General features: G+C 60.9%; 1 protein-coding gene across 3 annotated transcripts; it reads right to left on the reverse strand.

The window, feature by feature from the left end:
• Positions 1-1,504: 1,504 nt before the first annotated feature.
• RBM38 (RNA binding motif protein 38) lies at positions 1,505-18,073 on the reverse strand. 3 transcript variants are annotated; one of them, XM_017536570.2, is made up of 4 exons: positions 17,640-18,073; positions 16,688-16,811; positions 16,138-16,192; positions 1,505-3,258 (listed from the first exon to the last, which is right to left on the reverse strand). In XM_017536570.2, the coding sequence occupies exons 1-4, from the start codon at positions 17,874-17,876 to the stop codon at positions 2,955-2,957; spliced, it is 720 nt and encodes a 239-aa protein (XP_017392059.1). In that variant the 5' UTR covers positions 17,877-18,073; the 3' UTR covers positions 1,505-2,954. The 3 variants fall into 3 exon arrangements, with proteins under 3 accessions (XP_017392059.1, XP_017392058.1, XP_017392060.1); XM_017536569.2 differs by having other exon boundaries at positions 16,688-16,841; positions 17,640-18,054; XM_017536571.1 differs by lacking the exon at positions 16,138-16,192 and having other exon boundaries at positions 17,640-18,062.
• Between the last annotated feature and the right edge of the window lie 161 nt (positions 18,074-18,234).

Raw genomic sequence — 18,234 nt, forward strand, 5'->3', positions numbered from 1 at the left:
TGTGCATATCTGGCCCTCTGGGCACCAGAGGAACACAGCGGGTAGGACAGAAGGTCCCTGCCTTGGGAGGACATGCATGACCCTCTTGCACAATAAGGCTCAAGGCCGGGGCCGGTCTGGCTGGGCTGAGCCTGCCACCTCCATCAGGCACACCCCGCCACCTCCATCAGGCCCGCACCCTTCAGCTCCAGGCAGGCCTCTCTCACCACATTTCCTGGCCGCCCAGGAAAGTGGGCTCCAGCCCTAAGCATGTTGGTCCACCGGTGTGGGATACCTGGAGGGTAACTGACCATCCATGAAAGCACGTGGCACAGCATGTGGCGCAGAGTCAGTGGCCACAGGGGTAGCGCTGGGGTTAGTAAGACCCTCACGGCTGGGGCTGGTGGCCACGCCCTGCATTGCAGCTGCCCTTAGCCAGCCCGCTTCCCACTCAGCTCAGGCGACAGAATTTCTCTCTCCTGGCTTCATCACCATCCAGTCTTCAATCCTGGGATCCAGGAGATGTTTTCAAGGCCTTGAGGCCTTCCCGAAGGCCTGTCCCCAAAGCTGCCAGCAGCTGATAGCGACAGGAAGCAAGCAGGCCGCCAGTGGCCTTTGCGATAACTCTGGCAGTACCCGCAGCCCCCCTCGGCCCCCCAAGTTCTTATCAGCTGCAGCAAGTCTCCTCCTCTGGGCTGGAAGCCCCATGCTGACCTCCCTGAACCCTCATGAGTGTTTGCAAACTGAGACAGCCGGAGGGAGGGGCCTGGGAAGAAGCGTAGCCCCTACAGGATCTCCATCTCCCCTCCCCGGAAACCTGTCAGTCTCCACCCCGTGACACTGTGGTGTCTCCCCCAGCAGATGATAAACCCCAAAGGGCAGCCCTGTCTGCTCTATCCCCAGCGCTCTGCGTGTGACCCAGCACACATTTCCTGGGATGACTCGATGAGTGAGCAATTGAAGGAAGGAGTTAATATCCTCACTAGCCCCAACACCTCCTCGATGAAGGGGTGTGATTTCCCCAGGGCTGAGTTCTAGATGCTGGGCCTCTCCAGCCCCAGAGTGAGGCTTCCCTCCCTTCCTAACTCTGCCCTAAGGGCAGCCGTCCTCGACAGCTGCCATCGGCCCCTCAGGAGCCCACACTCAGGGTCCTCTGGTGGCAACTCCCCGTCTCTTGGGGAACTGTCCTATTCCACCGGGATCTATGTGGTGGGGCTGCCAATCAATCCCATATCCAGGCCCCTCCCCAGCCACAGCTCCAAGTAACCCAAGCGCAGTCCTCTCCAGGTCTGAGGCTGACGGTGGACGATGCGCGGTGGATGGGGTGCCAGGCCTCCCCTGCATTAGCGGGTGGGAAGAGGGGCTGCGTCTGTTCTGCTTCGGAGGCTCAGCGGCTGGTGCAGGCCAGGCACTCTGGCACGGCTGCCCATGAAATTCTGGGCTCCTGAGCCAGGAGGCGGAGCATGGGTGATACCCACAGGCACCAGGGGAGCTCTGTGTTTCGAGAGAAAAATTACAGACTGACTTTTTCTTTAAAGAAAACAAGTTTTATTTTTATCATCAGAACATTCTAATAAAAATATTATTATGAGATTAGCTACCTTTATTCTCTGGGCCTTGACTCTGTCCCAGGCCTGCCCTGGAGCGCCGGCACGCTCAGCTCCCTGAGGTAGGTCCGGAGGGAGACCCCCCCCGCGCTGCCCCCCGCCCTTGGCCAGGATACCTCTCACCTTGCACCCCTCCTTGGACCCCCACAGCCCTGGATGCCCCATAGCAGCCCTGCCATGGCTGGCAGAACAGCCTTCTCCCTTCACTAACCCAAAGACGGCAGGAACGGTCTTGGGCTGGCACACAGCAGGTGGTACAGGGGGAGAGGGAAGAGGTGCCTCCTCCTGCATTCAACCACCCAGCAGGCAGAGCTCAGGGCCCCAACAAAGCTGGCACCACCGTGGTCTAGACCCTGAGTGGACTGAACCTGTGGGTCACTCCCTTGCCCTTCCACAGTGGTTAGAGAGCTGGGGGGGAGGAGCATCAGTGTCACAGTGAGGGGGTCCTGAGACAACTCACTGTGCCCAAGCAGGTGGAATCAGACTGGCGCGGGCGGGCCCGCGGGGCCTGCTGTCTGCAGTGCCTGCCCCACTGAGAGGCTCCTGGCCCGCAAGCTGGCAGACACTTTATTACACAGAAACACTGTCGTCGTCCCCGTGGGCGGAACCAACAAAAGCAAGTCTCTCCAAGTCAAAAATAGGTTTTGGATTCTTGGTGGCGGCAGTATCCGCTGAAAAAATAGACTGAACTTCTGAAATTATCTAAGTAGCAAAACAATTACAAGAAAAAAGTTGCGACTTCAGTGCTTTGACTGAAAGGGGCCTTTGGCTGGCAGCCCGACACCAGCGGCCCCTGCACGCCTGGGAGCTCCTCCGGCTTGAGGAAGCCACCCACGCGCCCTGATGGAGAAAATGGGACTCCAGCAGGAGGCTGTGTCCCCACCTGGGACCGCACTCACAGTTTGCGAGGGTCAACTTACAATCAAGTCCATTCACTTCTTGCTCTCAGGTTCCCTGGAGTCAGGCATCTCTGCAGGGTCCAGGGCGGCCAGGGGCTGCAGAGGGTCCGTGACACCCCAGCCAGGTACCGCGGTGGACACAAGCCTGAGGGCACCTGGAGTGTGGAGAGGCAGGAGAAGGTGCAAGGAGAGGCTGCCGTGGTGTGCAAGGAACGTGGGGTTGCATCTTTAAATAGCTCTCAGTCATTCTTCAAGTCCTCCCTCAAGACACCATGGGACCTAGATTTAAAGAGAAGCTGTCTCTCCATGGTCCCAGGGCGCAGGCAGAGTGCCCGGGCGGTCTTCGGAGGCACGGGTGCTGGTGGCACCTCACTGAAGCTCAGCCAGGCTGCCGCCAGCCCACTGTGACCTGGCAGCTCTGTCTGCTGTGAAGGTGACAATGCCACAGTTCTCGGGGCAGGAATGCCCCTCACTGCATCCTGTCAGGCTGCAGCTGTGGCGCCTGGTACTGCACGAAGGTGGTGCCTGCGGGGGCTGCAGCCGAGAGGGCCTGGGGCACAGCGGCCGGGTAGCTGTAGCCCATGAAGCTGGCAGCCGTAGCTGGCGAGGCAGCATATGGGTACTGGTCGTAGGCAGCCGGTGGGTACTGGGCATAGGCCGGGCTGGCAGGCGTGTACTCAATGTAGGGCGAGGACAGCGACGGGACGGGGGCAGCCGGGATCACCACGCTGGGCTGCACGATGGCTGGCGGGTAGATGTAGTGCGGGGTCAGCCTGTAGGGCCAAGCATTGCAGGTCAGGGCCGGGAATGGGGTCGGGTGTACAGCTGGGCGGGTGGTGGGGTCCACGATGCGTGCCGCCCCTACCCTGAGCCTTGATTTTCATCATTTCTGGGCTGACGGCTGCAGGCTCAGGACCTTTGTGCTGGCTGTTCCCGCCACCCACCAGGCTCCCTCCTCCCCTCTACTGCTCCTCTTCAGCGAGGCCCTTCCTAGAGTGCACTCCCCACCCCAGCCCTACACCCCACACCCCCAGGGCTGATGCAGAAACAAAAACGTTGGATGGTTGTTTTCAAATGATCTGAGGATTTGAAGACATGACAGCGGAGCATGAGATCAAATGTGGGCCCTGTGCGAAGGCCCAGGGTACACGTCTGGGAGTCCAGCCCTGATCATCTCCCCGACACCCAACACCCACCAAGTGACACTGCATGCTCTACTCCTGTACACACCTTCACCCCCGCCAACACTCGCTCTCATGGGGCTTCCTTCTGTCTCTGCCAGCAGACTGTGGCCTGCCACAGAGCTCTGTGAGGATGTGAGACTGACTGCGTGAATGCTGGAGCAAAGGAGCGCAATGGCAGTGACCATGGAGATGATGGTGCCATTAGCAGCCCTCGGAAACGTCACACTCTGTACGGTGACTGAGCATATCACCCATCGGCTTGCTCTTCCCATCGTGAGGCCCATTTCACACACGGGGCCAGGTGACTTGGCCAAGGTCCCATAGCTGATGAGGTGGAGGGGCCAGGAGTCGGCCGGCCTCAGAGCTGTGCTTTTAACCCTACCCAGGCAGGCCACCGTGGAAACGCGTCGAGACCACCACTTCCTGCCTGCTGTAGGCTAGCCAGGCACACAGCATGTCCAGCCCTCAGCACGGGGAAAACAGAAGCTAAAGGAGGCAGCTCTCCTGGCCTGGGCCTGCTCTGCCAACCAGCTGCTAGGTGGCCCGGGGCAAGCAGCTGAGCCTCAGTTTCCCATCTGAAACAGAACACCCACCTCAGCGGCATAAGAAGCTGCTGCAGAGCCCAAGGCATGGAGGGGCCCTGCCAGGGCACGGCACTGCACGCCCGGCAGCAGTATCTCCCCTGCCTTGCACGCCTGAGTGATGTAGGCCAAGCCCGCAGGGAGCGACCTGGAACCTCAGCTTCCTTCTGCACCTGTAAGCGGGGGGCCCCCACTCAAGGGAAGAGGCTCCGGGGAAAGTACATCTGTCCCTGCATTTTCCTGCACTTGGCAGGGACGGAACTGGGCAGCTTTCTGGAGCGCATTTTGGCAACACGTAGGCCACTGCAAACACAGGCTCCCTCCCCAGAGCCAGGGTCCCCTCAGGGTCAGAGAGGAGCCCTGGCTTCTAGCACAAAGGCACGTGCGCTCAGTGGATCCTGTAGCCCCTACAGAACAGTGGGAACCAGGAAAACCCAGATGACAGGGGTGCGGGGGCCCTGCTCTTCCCACACAATGGGTGGCAAACACCTAAGGGACACCTGGCCTGTGCCTGAGGGCCCCCAGGGTCCCTTGCTGCCCCACCCCGTCTGGGAAGTGTCTGGGAAGTCCCTCCACGGCGCCACCCTCTCCACTGCTGTTCACTTTCCCAGGTGGGGCCACTGCAGTGGCTGCTGTAGCCACACCTGCAGCCCACACGGCCCGCCCTCCGCAGCACCTGTCCAGACGCCCTGGAGCGGCGCCTCCTCTCTTTTTCCCAGGTTTGAAGCCTCTGCCGTCCACCCTGCATCCTTCATGGGAACAAGAACCTTGCAAGGAGCTAGGCCTGGGTTCAAATCCTGACTCTCGAGCTGTGATGCCCTTCTTATCTGTCTGCCAGGATGCAGCAGGGATCTGACCACACAGCCCCTGCTCTCGAGGGGCTTAGCTTCTAGGATGGGGAGAGGCACCAAAACGCACCAACTCATAAACCAGAGTTGGGGGGACTCCAGGGAAGTCAAGGCAGCAGAGGGCTATGATGTGTGGACAGCAGATGAGGGAAGAGGCCAGGTGGCTTCCTGAAGGAGTGCATGCCTGCAGAGACCTAATGATGAGACAGAGCTGGCCGCGGGGGAATGGCACTGTGGCTCGACAGTGGAGGCAAGGGCCAGTCCGAGCGTCTGAGGAGTGGACGAGGGAGCCGGCACCCTCTCTGCACAACCCTCCAGCGGCAGCCCCACCACAGGGCGGCTGGCCCGCTGACCCCTGGCTTCCACCGCACACTCAGCTCCACACTGGCGCCAGCCCACACCCCGCAGCACCTCAATCCCTCGAATCCTCCTCACCTGGGCGCCCGGGATCTGCCAACGCCTCTGCCTGGAGCCCTTGTCCTGGTGAGGCTCCTGGACCCCACATGGAGGCCAGCCTGCGACCTCCCTGTGCTGCCCGACCCCCCACTGGACAGCGTGCTCTGTCAGAGGGAGGGCTCTGTCTCATCACCCAGCTTCCTGCCAGGGCCAGGCCTGTGGGAGGCACTGGGCACACGGTGCTGACGGAACAAAGGCCCGGTGAGCGGCACAGACCCCACTGAGAAAGAAAGGAGCTCTGGCCAGCGGAGGAGGGGGGCCCCAGCTGGGTCTCAGAGGCCTCCCTCGAGAAAAGGGCGAGTGGAGACACAGCAAGGACTGTCTTGGGGCTGTGCCCAACAGGCCGTCCCTGGCATCACCAGTGTCCCCTCAGCCAGCTCTCAGAACCTCAAAAATTCCTTAGTTGGAGGCCATGGAAGCTTTGAACCCACTTCTCCAAACATGGGCAGTGGTGCCCCTGCCTCAGACACCTTCCCCCAAGTATTTGCTAAAAAATGTGTATCCCATGCAAACTGCAAAGGCCAATGCAGCCCAGGCACCAGCATGAACAGGCCCCAGGGCCCCGATCCACAGCTGCCTTCAAGAACTGCTGCCCAGGCCAGGAACGCAGAACATAGGGCATAGGGCCGTGGGGCAGCTGGGTTCCGGCCACACTCAGCTCCAGGGCTGCTGTCACTTCTATCGGGTCCCCGATGCCCCACATCATCGGGGCCACAGCTCTGCCTTGGCCACCAGGGAGCTGCCCCACTCAGGGACACTCAAACACAAGCGTGGAAGGGCAATTTCTAGGCTGGGGAGGAAGAGAGCTCTCCGGTTTCCTGACCCTTGGGGACACTGCACGTCCGTACCTTTTCATCTTTCTGTACGTAAAGGGCCTGGGATAACTTACAAAGCATTTTCAAGGCCACAAAAAAGATGTTAGTGTTAGCCCATTTCCCAGAGAGGAAATCTGAGGCTCAGAGAAGCTGCGAGCAATTTGCCTCATCACAGAGCAAGGGAGTGACACAGCAAGGTCTGCTGTTGGTAGCTATGCCTTCGAGAACTGTCTAGGGCCCCAGGTTCGGCTCAAAATAAAAGGCAGGCATGGCAGGGGCCACACCTCCAGGTCCCAAGCAGGAGGGAGAACACGGGGGAAGTCAAGGTGGAAGGAGCCACGAAGCCCCCCAGGCAGGAGCTGTGCTCCAGTAGCTTCTCTCCCTCCTTGGGCTGCGCCTCACCCTGCACTTGTCTGAGTTATCAAACAGGTTTCAAAACCTCCAAGGCCCAGTTTCCTCATCTGCAAGTTGGTCCCACAGAGGCTGACCTCCAGAGCTCACTGTGCGGCCCTAGAAGCACCACTAGAACAGCAATTCCCAACCTGGACAACTGTGCCCCAGGGCTTGCTGGACACTGCCTAGCGACAGACCCCGCTGTCACAACAGACAGCCAGGAAAACGGGTGAGGGTGCTGCCGACATTCGGGGTGGAGGCCCGGGGTGCTGACTGCTTCCTACAATGCCCAGGGCGCCCCCACAACAAAGCGAAGCCACGCTAAAGGTCCGTAGTGCCAAGGATGAGATGCCCGACTTCGGAGCATCAGAAACCACGAGGGAGGGGTGAAGACAAGGAATCCTCGCTGCTGCTCTGACCCCAAGTGCCCATGCCGGGGGGCCTGCAAAGGAGGCAGGTGGGGACTAAGAGAGGCAGAGGGGCACACACACCCGCGAAGCCACGCACGCAAGGGGGAACCTGCTGAGTGGTCAGGTAAGAAAGAAAAATGTAGCCAAACCACCAGCCCGCGCCGTCCAAGGGCAGTCCTGCCCCAGCCGCAGGCCCAAGACTCCATTTCCTGGCAATGCAGAGTGGGTGCGTGCACCAGGCAGGTTCCTCAGCATCCCCACCCACTCCAGGCTCAGAAAGGTCAGGTGCCCCAGCCTCTGCATGCAAAGGCACGGCCTGGTAGCCCCACGCCGCCCCATCCACCAAGCCTCGGCAACACCGTGTCCCCGGCAGAGGCTCACCTGCCAGGGCACATGCCAGTCTGGCCCTGGTGGGACTCGCCTGCCCTCTCCACCTCAGTGAAGAGCCCACCAGGCCACCCAGCACTGCCCTGCCCACTCAACCCTGCTGCAGCCCCTGCCCACACCATCTGACAGGGAGCACCCCTGCTTCCATCCCTCAATTCTCCGATCCTCTTCCTCCATTACCAACCCTCCAGGCCCAGCCTCCCTCCACCACCACCACGGCAGGGCCATGCCACGGCACCCGCCTCCCATCCCTGAATCCTTCACCCAGCGGCGGCCAGAGCTGTCTTAAAAACATCAAGCCCCGTCACCCCAGGACCAGAAACCTCCAGCTGCCTCCCAGAAGAAAACACAAACTGCTCCCTCATGGCTTCCTGCGTGATCACCTACCTCTTCTAACTCATCTCTGCCCACACTGTGCCCACCCTGGCCACACTCCCGCTGTCCTGGGCTCCTTCTGTTCCCAGATTCAACTCCTTCGCACCACAGGGCCTTCCCACCTGCTGCTCTTGCTTCTTGCCACAGCTCAAAGCTCACCCCTGGGGGCCCCACCTGAGCCGAGGCTTGATTTCCTTGTGATCGGAAGCCCCCAGGTCATCCACCTCGAACAATGTCTTCCCCGCAAGGGCAGGGTCTCCGCCGCATCCCCAGCGCCCCTGCACGGCATGCAGCCAGCGCTGAGCGCCTGAGGCACGCCCGGGCTGTGCAGGCAGCTGCAAAGAGCCCCCTCGGAGTGGCTGCTGCTTCCCAGTCCAAGTCCCTACCCCAAGAAGGCAGAGAAAGCAGCTCAGCCTTGAGCAGCCAGGGCTCAGCAAGCTGGAGGGACAGGTGGGCATGGCTCCACCCAGCAAGTCACAGCTAGATAGGCACAGTCTGCCAGCCTCTGCTCCCACCAGGTGCCTGGTGCCCAGGGTGTCCTCATGGTGCCTCTGGGGAACCACAGGCCCCAGGGGGCTGCTGTGAGGATGTAATGCTCTGTGCGCCCAGGAACCTCAGCAGCATCGGTGCCCCGTGGGCCTGAGGAACAGGGCCTCCCTCTCCTAGGATGTTCGGCCCTAGATCGGGGGGCTGCAGCCAACCACCCTTGGTGAGCAAAACACACCAGCGACCAGGGCGGTCAGGCAGGAATCTGAAGATCGGGGACCCAGCGCCCTTCAGGGCCCCTCCTGTCTGGCCAAGGCCCACCGGCCTCTGCAGGGACACAGCACTAGAAGCCACTCTGGAATCAGCCTCTGTAGGGCCACCGCTAGAGGCCCCTCCATACGCCACTGTCCGGCTGTTCCCTCACAGCAGAGGCAGGAGCCTCCCTTCCTTCCAGTTTTCCTACAGCTTCCGGCCCCAGAGTGACCAGGCGCCTGTGCCTCCTCATCCTCTGCAGAAAACTTCTGTCTTCCTGCCAAGACCCCCGAGAAGGAAGGGCCTTGCACCAGTCAAAGGCGGATCTGATCCAGAGAATGAATCCCACCACTTGTGAAAAGTCCAGGCAGAGCGAAGGAAGAACCCACAGGAAGTGGTGGGACAGACCCCCCAACATGCCACCCAAGCCCCTTCGCGAGGCTGGACACTGGGTGCAGGCACTTAGCTGGGGTCAGGGGTGTTTGCAGAAAGACAACTCGGGTTCTCTGCTTCCCTCCAGTGACAGAGCCTGGGCAATACTAAACCCCCAAATCATGGAGCCACTGAAACAAGCCACCATTAGGGCTGGAAAGGCCAGGTGATCCCAGGAGGGCTGGGCACGCAGGAGCTGGCTCTGCCACAGCCCAGAAGAGGACAGGGGGACCCAGCACCTGGTCCAGACTGGAAATCTGAGGTGCCTGCCTCCCTTCCATTCACACGTGGCCCAGGCAGCATCTGCACCCTGACACACCCAGGGTCTGCACGCAGCCAAGAGCACCCCCACGGACTCAGTCCACCGAGACTCAGGGGCCCAAGGGCAGAAAGAACCCAAAGTCCAGATCCTGGCCCCGCCTGTCCAAGGTGCATGGTCACTCAGCCTCTCCGGCCTGTTTTGCCCTCTGTAAACTAAGGGTGCTGCAGAGCCCAACAGCCTGCCTGTGTGACAGAGGGCTTGGGCCTCACGCACAGAGTCTGAGAAGCTCCTGGCCAGCTGGGTGAGGGGCGTGCAGATGGAGCCTGGGAGGCACCTGCTGCCCCACACGCAAAGCAGAACTCTCAGTGAAAATAACTGACCACGGCCCAGGAGGACTCATTTTCTGAACATAAAGTCACCTCTGAAAATAAAAACGAAAAAGGCAAATGAGCCCATTTCACTTTCCCTGCTCCCCGGGGGCCTTGCCCCACCACAGCAAAGACGGACTGCAGCTCTTTGGGCTCTGACTCCTGCCTGGCTGAGTGTGGAAAGGCCCCAAGGCACCAGGCAGGCAGGAAGCCAGGCCACGGCCCTGCCCCCGGGGAATCCCCAGTGACTTGCTCGGGGGAGGGCCAGGAGGTCTGGGGACATTCAGGGTCTCTGGGGCACTGTGTGGGGCACCAGCACAGAATGCAGGTCAAATGCCCTCTCTGTGGGGCAATGCCAGGCCAGGGCAGCATCTCCACCTGAACCTGTCCAATCTCCAACTTCTGATCTACTCCCCAAAACTGGACTCCACAGCAGCCTCCACCCCAGCCAGGGCCAAGCCCACCTCCCGTTTCCTAGGCCCAAAGCTCCAGAATCTCTTGGACTCCTTTTTCTTTCCCAGGTTCTCTAAAGTATGTACCCAGAATCTCCCAGGGCCGCACCCTCATCTCATGCCTGGATTACTGGGCATCCCCTAAGGGCCTCCACCCACCATCCAAGCCCTAAGCAGTCTAGGCTCAACCCAGCAGCCAGAAACAAAAACTCTGAAAACAAAAATGCAAAGTGACCCATCCCTCCTCTGCTGTGAGTCTGCGTGGCCCAGTGTCACTTGGGGAAAGGTCACAGTGCCTCCCTGCGTCACCAGGGTACTCAAGGAGTTGAAGCCACCCTGCTGGGCCCTGAGCCTCCCCATCTGCTCCCTTCCCCTTCCTAGCTCCTGTCGCCTTCTGAGGCATGCTGACCTCCTGTCTCTGGCCCCCTCTCACCACCTCGGTGGAGGAGACACTGTGGTTAAGAGCTGGAACCAGGTCTCCCCTCACCCTCCTCGGCAGGCGTCCCCAGTTCCCTGCTCCACCCACACGCGGTCAGCAGGAAGCCCCTGATGCCCCCAGCACACTGCACAGCTCTCAGCCTGTCCACCCTGGACACAAGGGGAAACTGAGGCTAAACGAGGACAGCTCAAGCTCAGGCCTCCACCTCAGTCTGTGATCAGGCCTCTGCCCCGAAACAAAGCTGTGGCCCCTTGGCCCAAGCCTTCCAGAAGAGGCTCCCCAGGTGAGCAGGGAGCCGGGGTAAGAACTCATGCTCGGAGAGGAGCCCCTGCCGCCTAAAGGCTGCTTTCTGTTCCAGCAGACAGGACAAACAACAGGTGCGGCACGGGTGCCCGCCCTGGAGGGCCACGGCGCAGCCCACGCCTGGCTCCAGATGAGCTGCCAAACAGGAAGCCTCGGTGGGGGCGGCAGGGCCACCGCGAGACACCCTCAGAGTGAAAACGTGACGCCACAATGGGGGGGGGCAGTCACTTCCTCCCAGCCCCCATGCCGCCTGGCTCTGACCGCAGCTGCTGCCCCAGCCCCGTGGCTCTCACCCCGTGCCCGCCACGGCGACCTAAGGCTCACCTGTTGCCCTAAGCCTGGGCTGCTCACTCTGCCCCGGGTGCCAATAGGGTGCACTTCCCCACTCGCCTCATCCTCAGGGGGCCTTCCCCAGCACATGTGTGCACACGCGCACGTGCCCACACACGCGCACGCGCGCGCCCTCATCTGCAAACCCTTCCTCTGGCTTTGTTTCACTCTGTATTATAAAACACTCCCAAGAAGTTGCAAAAACAGTACAGAGAGGTCCTCTGTACCCTGCCTCCTCCATCCCCCAAGGGCACATCCAAGTAACTAAGGACATTGGCAAAACCAGGAAACTACCATGGGCACAGTCTAGGAACTGGACTGCAGGCCTGCGTCACCCTGCACCGTTCTCTGCATGCACTAACTTCCGTTATGTCACGTGTAGTTACACACCAAGTGTGAAGCTGTATCACACACAGACACAACTCCCCACCGCTGTACTCAAGACCTCGGACTGTTCAGTCCCCACACAGGCACTCCCTCCGCCAGCTTCCTGTTTGACTCCATGCATCCCCATGCGGGCCCATGAGTGCACAGACAGAGCGTGAGCACCCTGAGATCGGGAGCTGGGTCTTTCTTATTCAAAGGATCCCTGGCACCAGGCCCGGTATACAGCAGGAACTCAATAAACACCTGATGAATCAATGATGCTGGGAGCAGCTGTTTACATTCTCCCCAGCTTGTACGTTCCAGCCTCTGGGAGACACGCATCTTCCCATCACTGCCTCCCCTGTCCCTCCTCTTGCCCTGGAGACCCAGGTGCTCTGCCCAGGCCCCGTGATGGCAAGGGCAGCCATAAACCACCCGGTCAATGTGGGCACCGGAGACCTTCACACGAAGGATGCAGGGGTCCCTGAAACTACACATGCAGTGGGGCAGGCACAGGCCTGGGAGAGGGTCTCCCGACCACTGTCAATCTCGGGGCCTTGTGCTCTGATTCATCCAAGAGCTGCCACCTAGCCAGAGGGAGGCGCTGAGTCTTATAGGAGGGACAAGAGCCTCGCAGCCCTGGCTCAGGTCCCACAGTCTGGGGATGTGTGAACCCAGCAAGTCTCTCAATTGCTCTGAGCCTCGGTTTTGCACAGACCCTAGAGCAGGGCCGGCAAGAGACGTGTCACTGACAAACTGTGATGGCCAGGCCCTCATCTACAGGAGCTACACACACAGTCAAGTTAGTCCTGTAGGAGAGGGAGTGTTACCGTTCCCACTCACAGATGGGGAGTAGCCCGCAGAGACCGGCTGGGCCTGGCCTCGAGCCCAGGCAGATCCCAGGGCCCTCGCTCCTAGACATGGCCTGTACTTGACACCCCCGAGTCCCAGGAGCCGGTCTTGTCTTGAATCCCCTGGTGGCCATGTCCTGTCACCCAGTTGTGGCCAGTGAGATTTAAATGGAAACGTGTTGAGGCCTGTGAAAGCCTCCACTTTTCTGCTAAAAGAGACAGAGGCAGTTCATACTGTCCCTTATTGTTCTTTCTGCCCTGAACATGGGTGGGATGTCTGGAGCTGTGGCAGTCATCTTGTGACCATGAGGCAAGGTCCAAGAGACTCACAGACACACTGGTCCTCAGACCACTAAACCCAGGGGACATTTGGCAATGTCTGGAGACATTTTTGGTAGTCATTACTTGGGGGAAGGAATGCTACTGGCTTCTAGGGGGTGGAAGCTAGGCATGCTCCATTCCCTTCAGACGTTCCATAGGTCCTCAGGGAACAGGCGTCAAGGCCACAGCAGGGACCGTAAATAGGCAGGAAGACCTGAACCCAAGGAAGCAGCTGGCCCTTCAAAAATAACCCAAGGAGAGGCTCTGGGTGCAGCCAGGCCCAGGACAAACCTTGGTTGCCGGTGCCCTCAGCCCAGGAGTAAACAGACACCCCTTGACATCAGGGGGCTCTTCTGGACCAGACCAAACTGACTGGACACAGACCCTCTCCAGACCACTGCACACCACCCCCTACAACTGGCAGGTGACAGACATGCTCGGCTGGCAGACACCCTCAGCAGGCCACGGCCACCGGCTCCTGCTGTGACTGTCATGTACTTGCCACCGCCGAGGAAGGCTCCTCCAACCCCGGACCCACAGTTAGGTCAGAAAAGCACAGGTGAGTTAGGTCTCACGAGAGCCTGTTCAACTGAAAAAGGAGGAAACAGAGGCAAGGAAACCCAGGCACATAGCAGAAAGTGTAAAAACTCCCTGGCAAATCTTTCTAAACTAACATTTGAGGCCCAGCCAGGAGAAGATTCCGCAGGGTCTTGCCTGAAAGCAGAGCTGTGGGATCTTCAGAGTTGCCCAGCGCAAGGTATAAAAGGTGGGGCCAGAAAGTCAAGGGAGAGTTCAGCCAGGCACAGAAGGGGTTAACGGGTAGACAACCCTCAGCTGCCTGGGCTCCTGGCTCCCACCTCCCTCCATGCCCTCAGCCAACAGCAGGGCAGGCCTCGATGCCAGCCCAAGGCCAACAAAACTGGCCGCTGAGTCAGGCCGGCTGTGCTCCCGGGGCCTGATTGTTCACAAAGACAAAAGGGACGCTGACGGCCTAGCTCTCCAGCTTGGCTGGCAAGCGGGGGCCGGGGGCAGACAGCTGACCCAGGCAGCCTGGCCCGCTACCTCCCTGGAGCTGCACCCGAGGCTCCCACCACCCACCTCAGCAAGGCCCCGGTAGGGGCCGGGGGCAGTGAGACTCTGAGGCTTGAGTTCAGCACTCCCAAGAAACCAAGCGCAGATGGTCCCTCTCACACCGTCCCTGTTTGGGTCTCCACCCCTTGGCAACCAACAAATAGAGTCTGTGGCCTCTTCATCGTCATAGGTATTAAATGGCCAGCCAGCAGATACAGTTACAAAACACTGTCGTCTGAAGTTGAGTGCACACAGCGACAGAATCTGTGACCCATCCCGACTGCTTCTGGACCGGTGGTGTTCACAGGACTCCGGAACAGCAAGGGAGAGGTTGGCCAGGGCCCTTCCGGCTCTCCCCTGCAAGAAAGCCTTTGTTCAGGCACACATCGCCTGTGTTCCGATCTCCTCCCAGACACCTATTACCTCGCCTCCTGGACAGGTGGTTAGCCTTTCTCTGCCTCAGTTCCCCATCTATAAAGTGAGAATAGTTTCAGTCCCATCCTCAGAGGCCCACTGTGAGGACAGGAGCAGACTTGGTGGGGAGGCCAGATCACCCAGCCCGCCTGCCCGCACACTGTTCTAAGTGGTTTAATGTTCCTGCCTTCTGGATGAGGAGGACGCCACCTGCCAAGACAAACCCAGGTGGTAAGGCGCAAAGTCAGGATTTGAACCCATGTCTGCAGGCCCCAGAGGCCAAGCACTGACAGTGATGGAGTCCCAGAGACAGCTGCGTGGACCAGAGCGAGCGGAGACGCAGGTGGGAAGGCCTGGTCCCACGGTAGCAGAGAACCGCCGGCGCTGGAAGTGCATCGTCACCTCTGGGCAGCAGCTCTTGTCCAGCCCGTGCCCTCAGGTGCCTGCAGTGGGCCTGGGGAACGGAGCCAAGGGTCCGGAAAACAAGGAACACCCTCCTCATGTGGGCTGAACCCCAGAGGAAGAAGCTTAGTGAAGGCATGAAGCCTGGCGTGCTCCCAAACACCTTCTAAGATGGCTCTAGACATCCACAAAACAGACGCCAGCACGAGCAGCACCGGGCTGCCTGCTCCCACCACCCCACACGCTCCCTTCTCAGGAGGACAGAAGCACCCCAGTGGGAAGCTGAGCTGCCCGGCCACTCCAGCACCCTCTGGCCAGCGGCTCCTCCCACTGCTACACTCACACAAACCCACCAATGCACAGGGAAGCCGGTGGGGAGCCCCCGAGGCACCCCTCAGGGCAAGCATCTCCAAAAAGTAGGCACAGCAACTTCTGCTGAGGCCTCTGACCCACTCGCCTAGGAGCTGGGCCCTGCCTGTTTCCACAGGAGCCTTGTCCACACTGCCCCAGAGAGACAGGGCCCTCCTCAAGTTGTGCACCTCTCCATGGAATCCGCATGGTGTGGGTGTACACACGTATGTACACACACACACGATCAACTGGCATTAGGGATCTGGATTCAGAAAGCTCATGAAGTGCCAGTGGCCTAAAAGCGGTGGTGGTCTCTGAGCTGCCTTCCCCTCCAACTCCAACCGCACCCCATCAACATGCTGTGCTGGAGCAGAGAGCTCACATGTTGGGGCTGGGGAAGCAGGCCGCACGGCAGGCCCTGTTGTATCCCGAGCGTGTGTGTCCTTCCCCAAGCAGCTGCTAGGCCTTATTAGATGTTTTTAAAAGGGCAGGGAGGTGGGAGGCGTTTTAGGATGGGGGAGAGTGGGATGTGCTGCTTCTAAATGAGTCAGACTAGGATCCCACAGACCAGGCCGCTCAGGCAGGCGGCCTCCGCCCCAACCCTGAACACATCCTATCTGTAGCAGCGTTCACAAACATCAGACCTCGATGGCAATGACCTATTGCCACCATCTGCCCCAGCACAGAGCAGGTGAGAGAGTGCCTGGGGAAGAGCCCAGCCTGCCAGTCCCTAAGAATCATCAGCAAACACTACCAGAGGGCGTCACCCGCACCAGGCCCACCCTTAGGCCCTCCATTCAGACACCTCAGACATGCTGTGACCACCCCCATTTCACAGGTGAGGAAAGTGAGGCCACACACCTATCGAGGGAAGCTGGGGTGCGCACCGAGGCAGGCAGGCTCCAAGGCTCACAGTCCCCTGGGCAGTGCGGCCCCTGCCCAGGACAGAGAAACGCAATCTGCCTTCTCTCCACTCCCTTGGCATCAACGCAATCACATGTCTGAAAACTGTCATTTCACCAGGCTTCCAGACCAGGAAGCCCAAGGCCCTCTCCACCTCATCTCAACAGCCTGCCCACCCCAAGCCAACCACATCCACTCACCCGTAAGTCCGCTGGATCAGTGCAGGGTGCAGCTGCTGCACCCCAATGGCAAAGCCTGAAACGAGAGAACAGTCAGGGGCTTGGTCTTACCGCAGGGGCGATGTCTTGGGGCTGCCCACAGGGTGGCAGAACCCCACAAGCCATCCACCTCTTGTCAAAAGGGATAATCAGCTTCCTCTCCCCTCCCAGGCCCCCCCTCGGGAGCCCCAAAGCACCCTGAGGAAGTGTGGCAGCGAGTGACGCAGGTGCCAGCAGCCACTGGTGTGGGCACTCCAACCTCCAGGCCCCATGGTCACTTCCTCCCTCCCGAGAGGACAGCTGGCAACTGGGGAGCAGCACCCTCCCTGCCCCCTGGCCCCTGCCGTGGGCCACATGGTGTGAGAAGGGGTCTAGATCCTTGAGGGGGGGGATGGCTGCCCTGGGTTGGCTCTGCAGGCACATGATAGCTGACTGCCACCGCTGGGGCAGGGGGGGCCTCTTTCCACCCGGCAGATACGGACACCCAATATAGAAACCGAGAAGAGCCAGGCAGGAAAACACAAGCTCTCACCCGTCTGGAGGCTCCGCGGCTTGGCGCCCAGATACGCCAGGTTCACGTTGGCCTTGCGGCCGTCGATGATGGGGTTGGGGTCTTTGCAAGCCCTCTCAGCTGCCGCCCGGTCGGCCATGGTCACCTGGAGGAGCACGGACACCTCAGGGGCTGCCTTGAGGGAAACCAGGGGCGAAAGGGGCAGAGGGCTCTGCTCTGGCACCGGATGCTGTCACCCCCCTCCTTCCCTTCCACTAAGGGTGCTGTAGCCCAGGGTCCTTGGGCCAAGGCCCCTCTGACCCCTACCTGGGGCCCTCCCACAAAGATGCCTCCTGGATTTCAGCACCTCCCTTCAAAGTTCAAGTCCTAGGAAATGTGGGCTTCAAGGACAAAAACCCCTGAGGGGACAGGGCAAAAATGAACCCTGAAGGGAGGGGGGGCCGCCTGCAGTGCCCACCAGCGCCGGCTGAGAATTTCCTCTGGGAAGGAGTTTGGACGCTGGGCTTGGAAGGGAAGTAGGAAACATGTCTTCAAGTCGTTTTTACTTAAGTTGATGTTTATTTGGGGCCGCTGAGGGGTCTGTTGAAAATAGAGGAAGGCCGAAGGGCTCCAAACATCCCAGGGAGGAGCCGTGGCTCCTCACCTGCCGCTGCTCCAGGAAATCCCGAGTGCCCATGTGGCTCCAAAACCTCCCACCAACTTAGGAGTCCTAATTGAACACAGCAGCTCTTCCTCTTAAACCGGGGGTGGGGGTGGAAGTGGAGGTGGGGGTGGGGGTGAGAGCCGGGGCCCCGGCCCGCGGTGACGGGGGTGGGAGCGCGCCCAGGAGAGGCGGCAGGTGCGAGAGCGGCGGGAGGCGTCCGAGGCGGGGGCGGCCGCGGGCGGGCTGGGCGTGTGCCCCCGAGTGGACTCGGCGCCCGGGACGTGATAAGGTGTGTGGCGGGGTGCGGGCCCGGGCGCAGGGGCCACTTACGAAGCCGTAGCCGCGGGACTTGCCCGTCTGGCGGTCGGTGATGACCACGGCCTCCTCGATGTCGCCAAAGCCCTCGAAGTACTTCCTGAGCGAGGCGTCTGTGGTGTGGTACGGCAGGCCGCCCACGAAGATCTTGGTGAACGTGGTGTCCTTCTGGGAGCCGTGCATGGCGCCGGGGGCGGCCGGGGGCCGCGGGAAGCCCGCGCTTGGGGCGCACGGCGCGGGCTGCAGCAGCATGGGGGGCGCCCCGCCACCTACGGACCCGGGCCGTGCGGCGCTGCGCTCATGGGGGGCGGCGGGGAGCGCGCGGGGCGGCCAGAGGCGCCCGTCCAGCCGCCAGGCCCGACCACTCGCGCGCCGCTCCCGCTCAGCGCGCCGAGCTGCGCCTCGCTACGCTCCCGACCGGCGCTGCGGGAACTCTGCGCCCCGGCACCGCCCCCGGGCTTTGTAGCCGGCCCCGCCCCCAGCCACCTTGGCCCCGCCCCCACCGGCCCCGCCCGCCCCGGGCGCGCGGGGACCGCCGGGAAGCGTAGTCCCAGCCCCGCCCAGCCGCGCGGGGATAGTGGGGAAGACGGGGAAAAGGGGAGGGACGCGC

Source organism: Cebus imitator, unplaced genomic scaffold, assembly GCF_001604975.1.
Source record: "Cebus imitator isolate Cc_AM_T3 unplaced genomic scaffold, Cebus_imitator-1.0 Scaffold99, whole genome shotgun sequence".
Lineage (NCBI taxonomy): Eukaryota > Metazoa > Chordata > Mammalia > Primates > Cebidae > Cebus > Cebus imitator.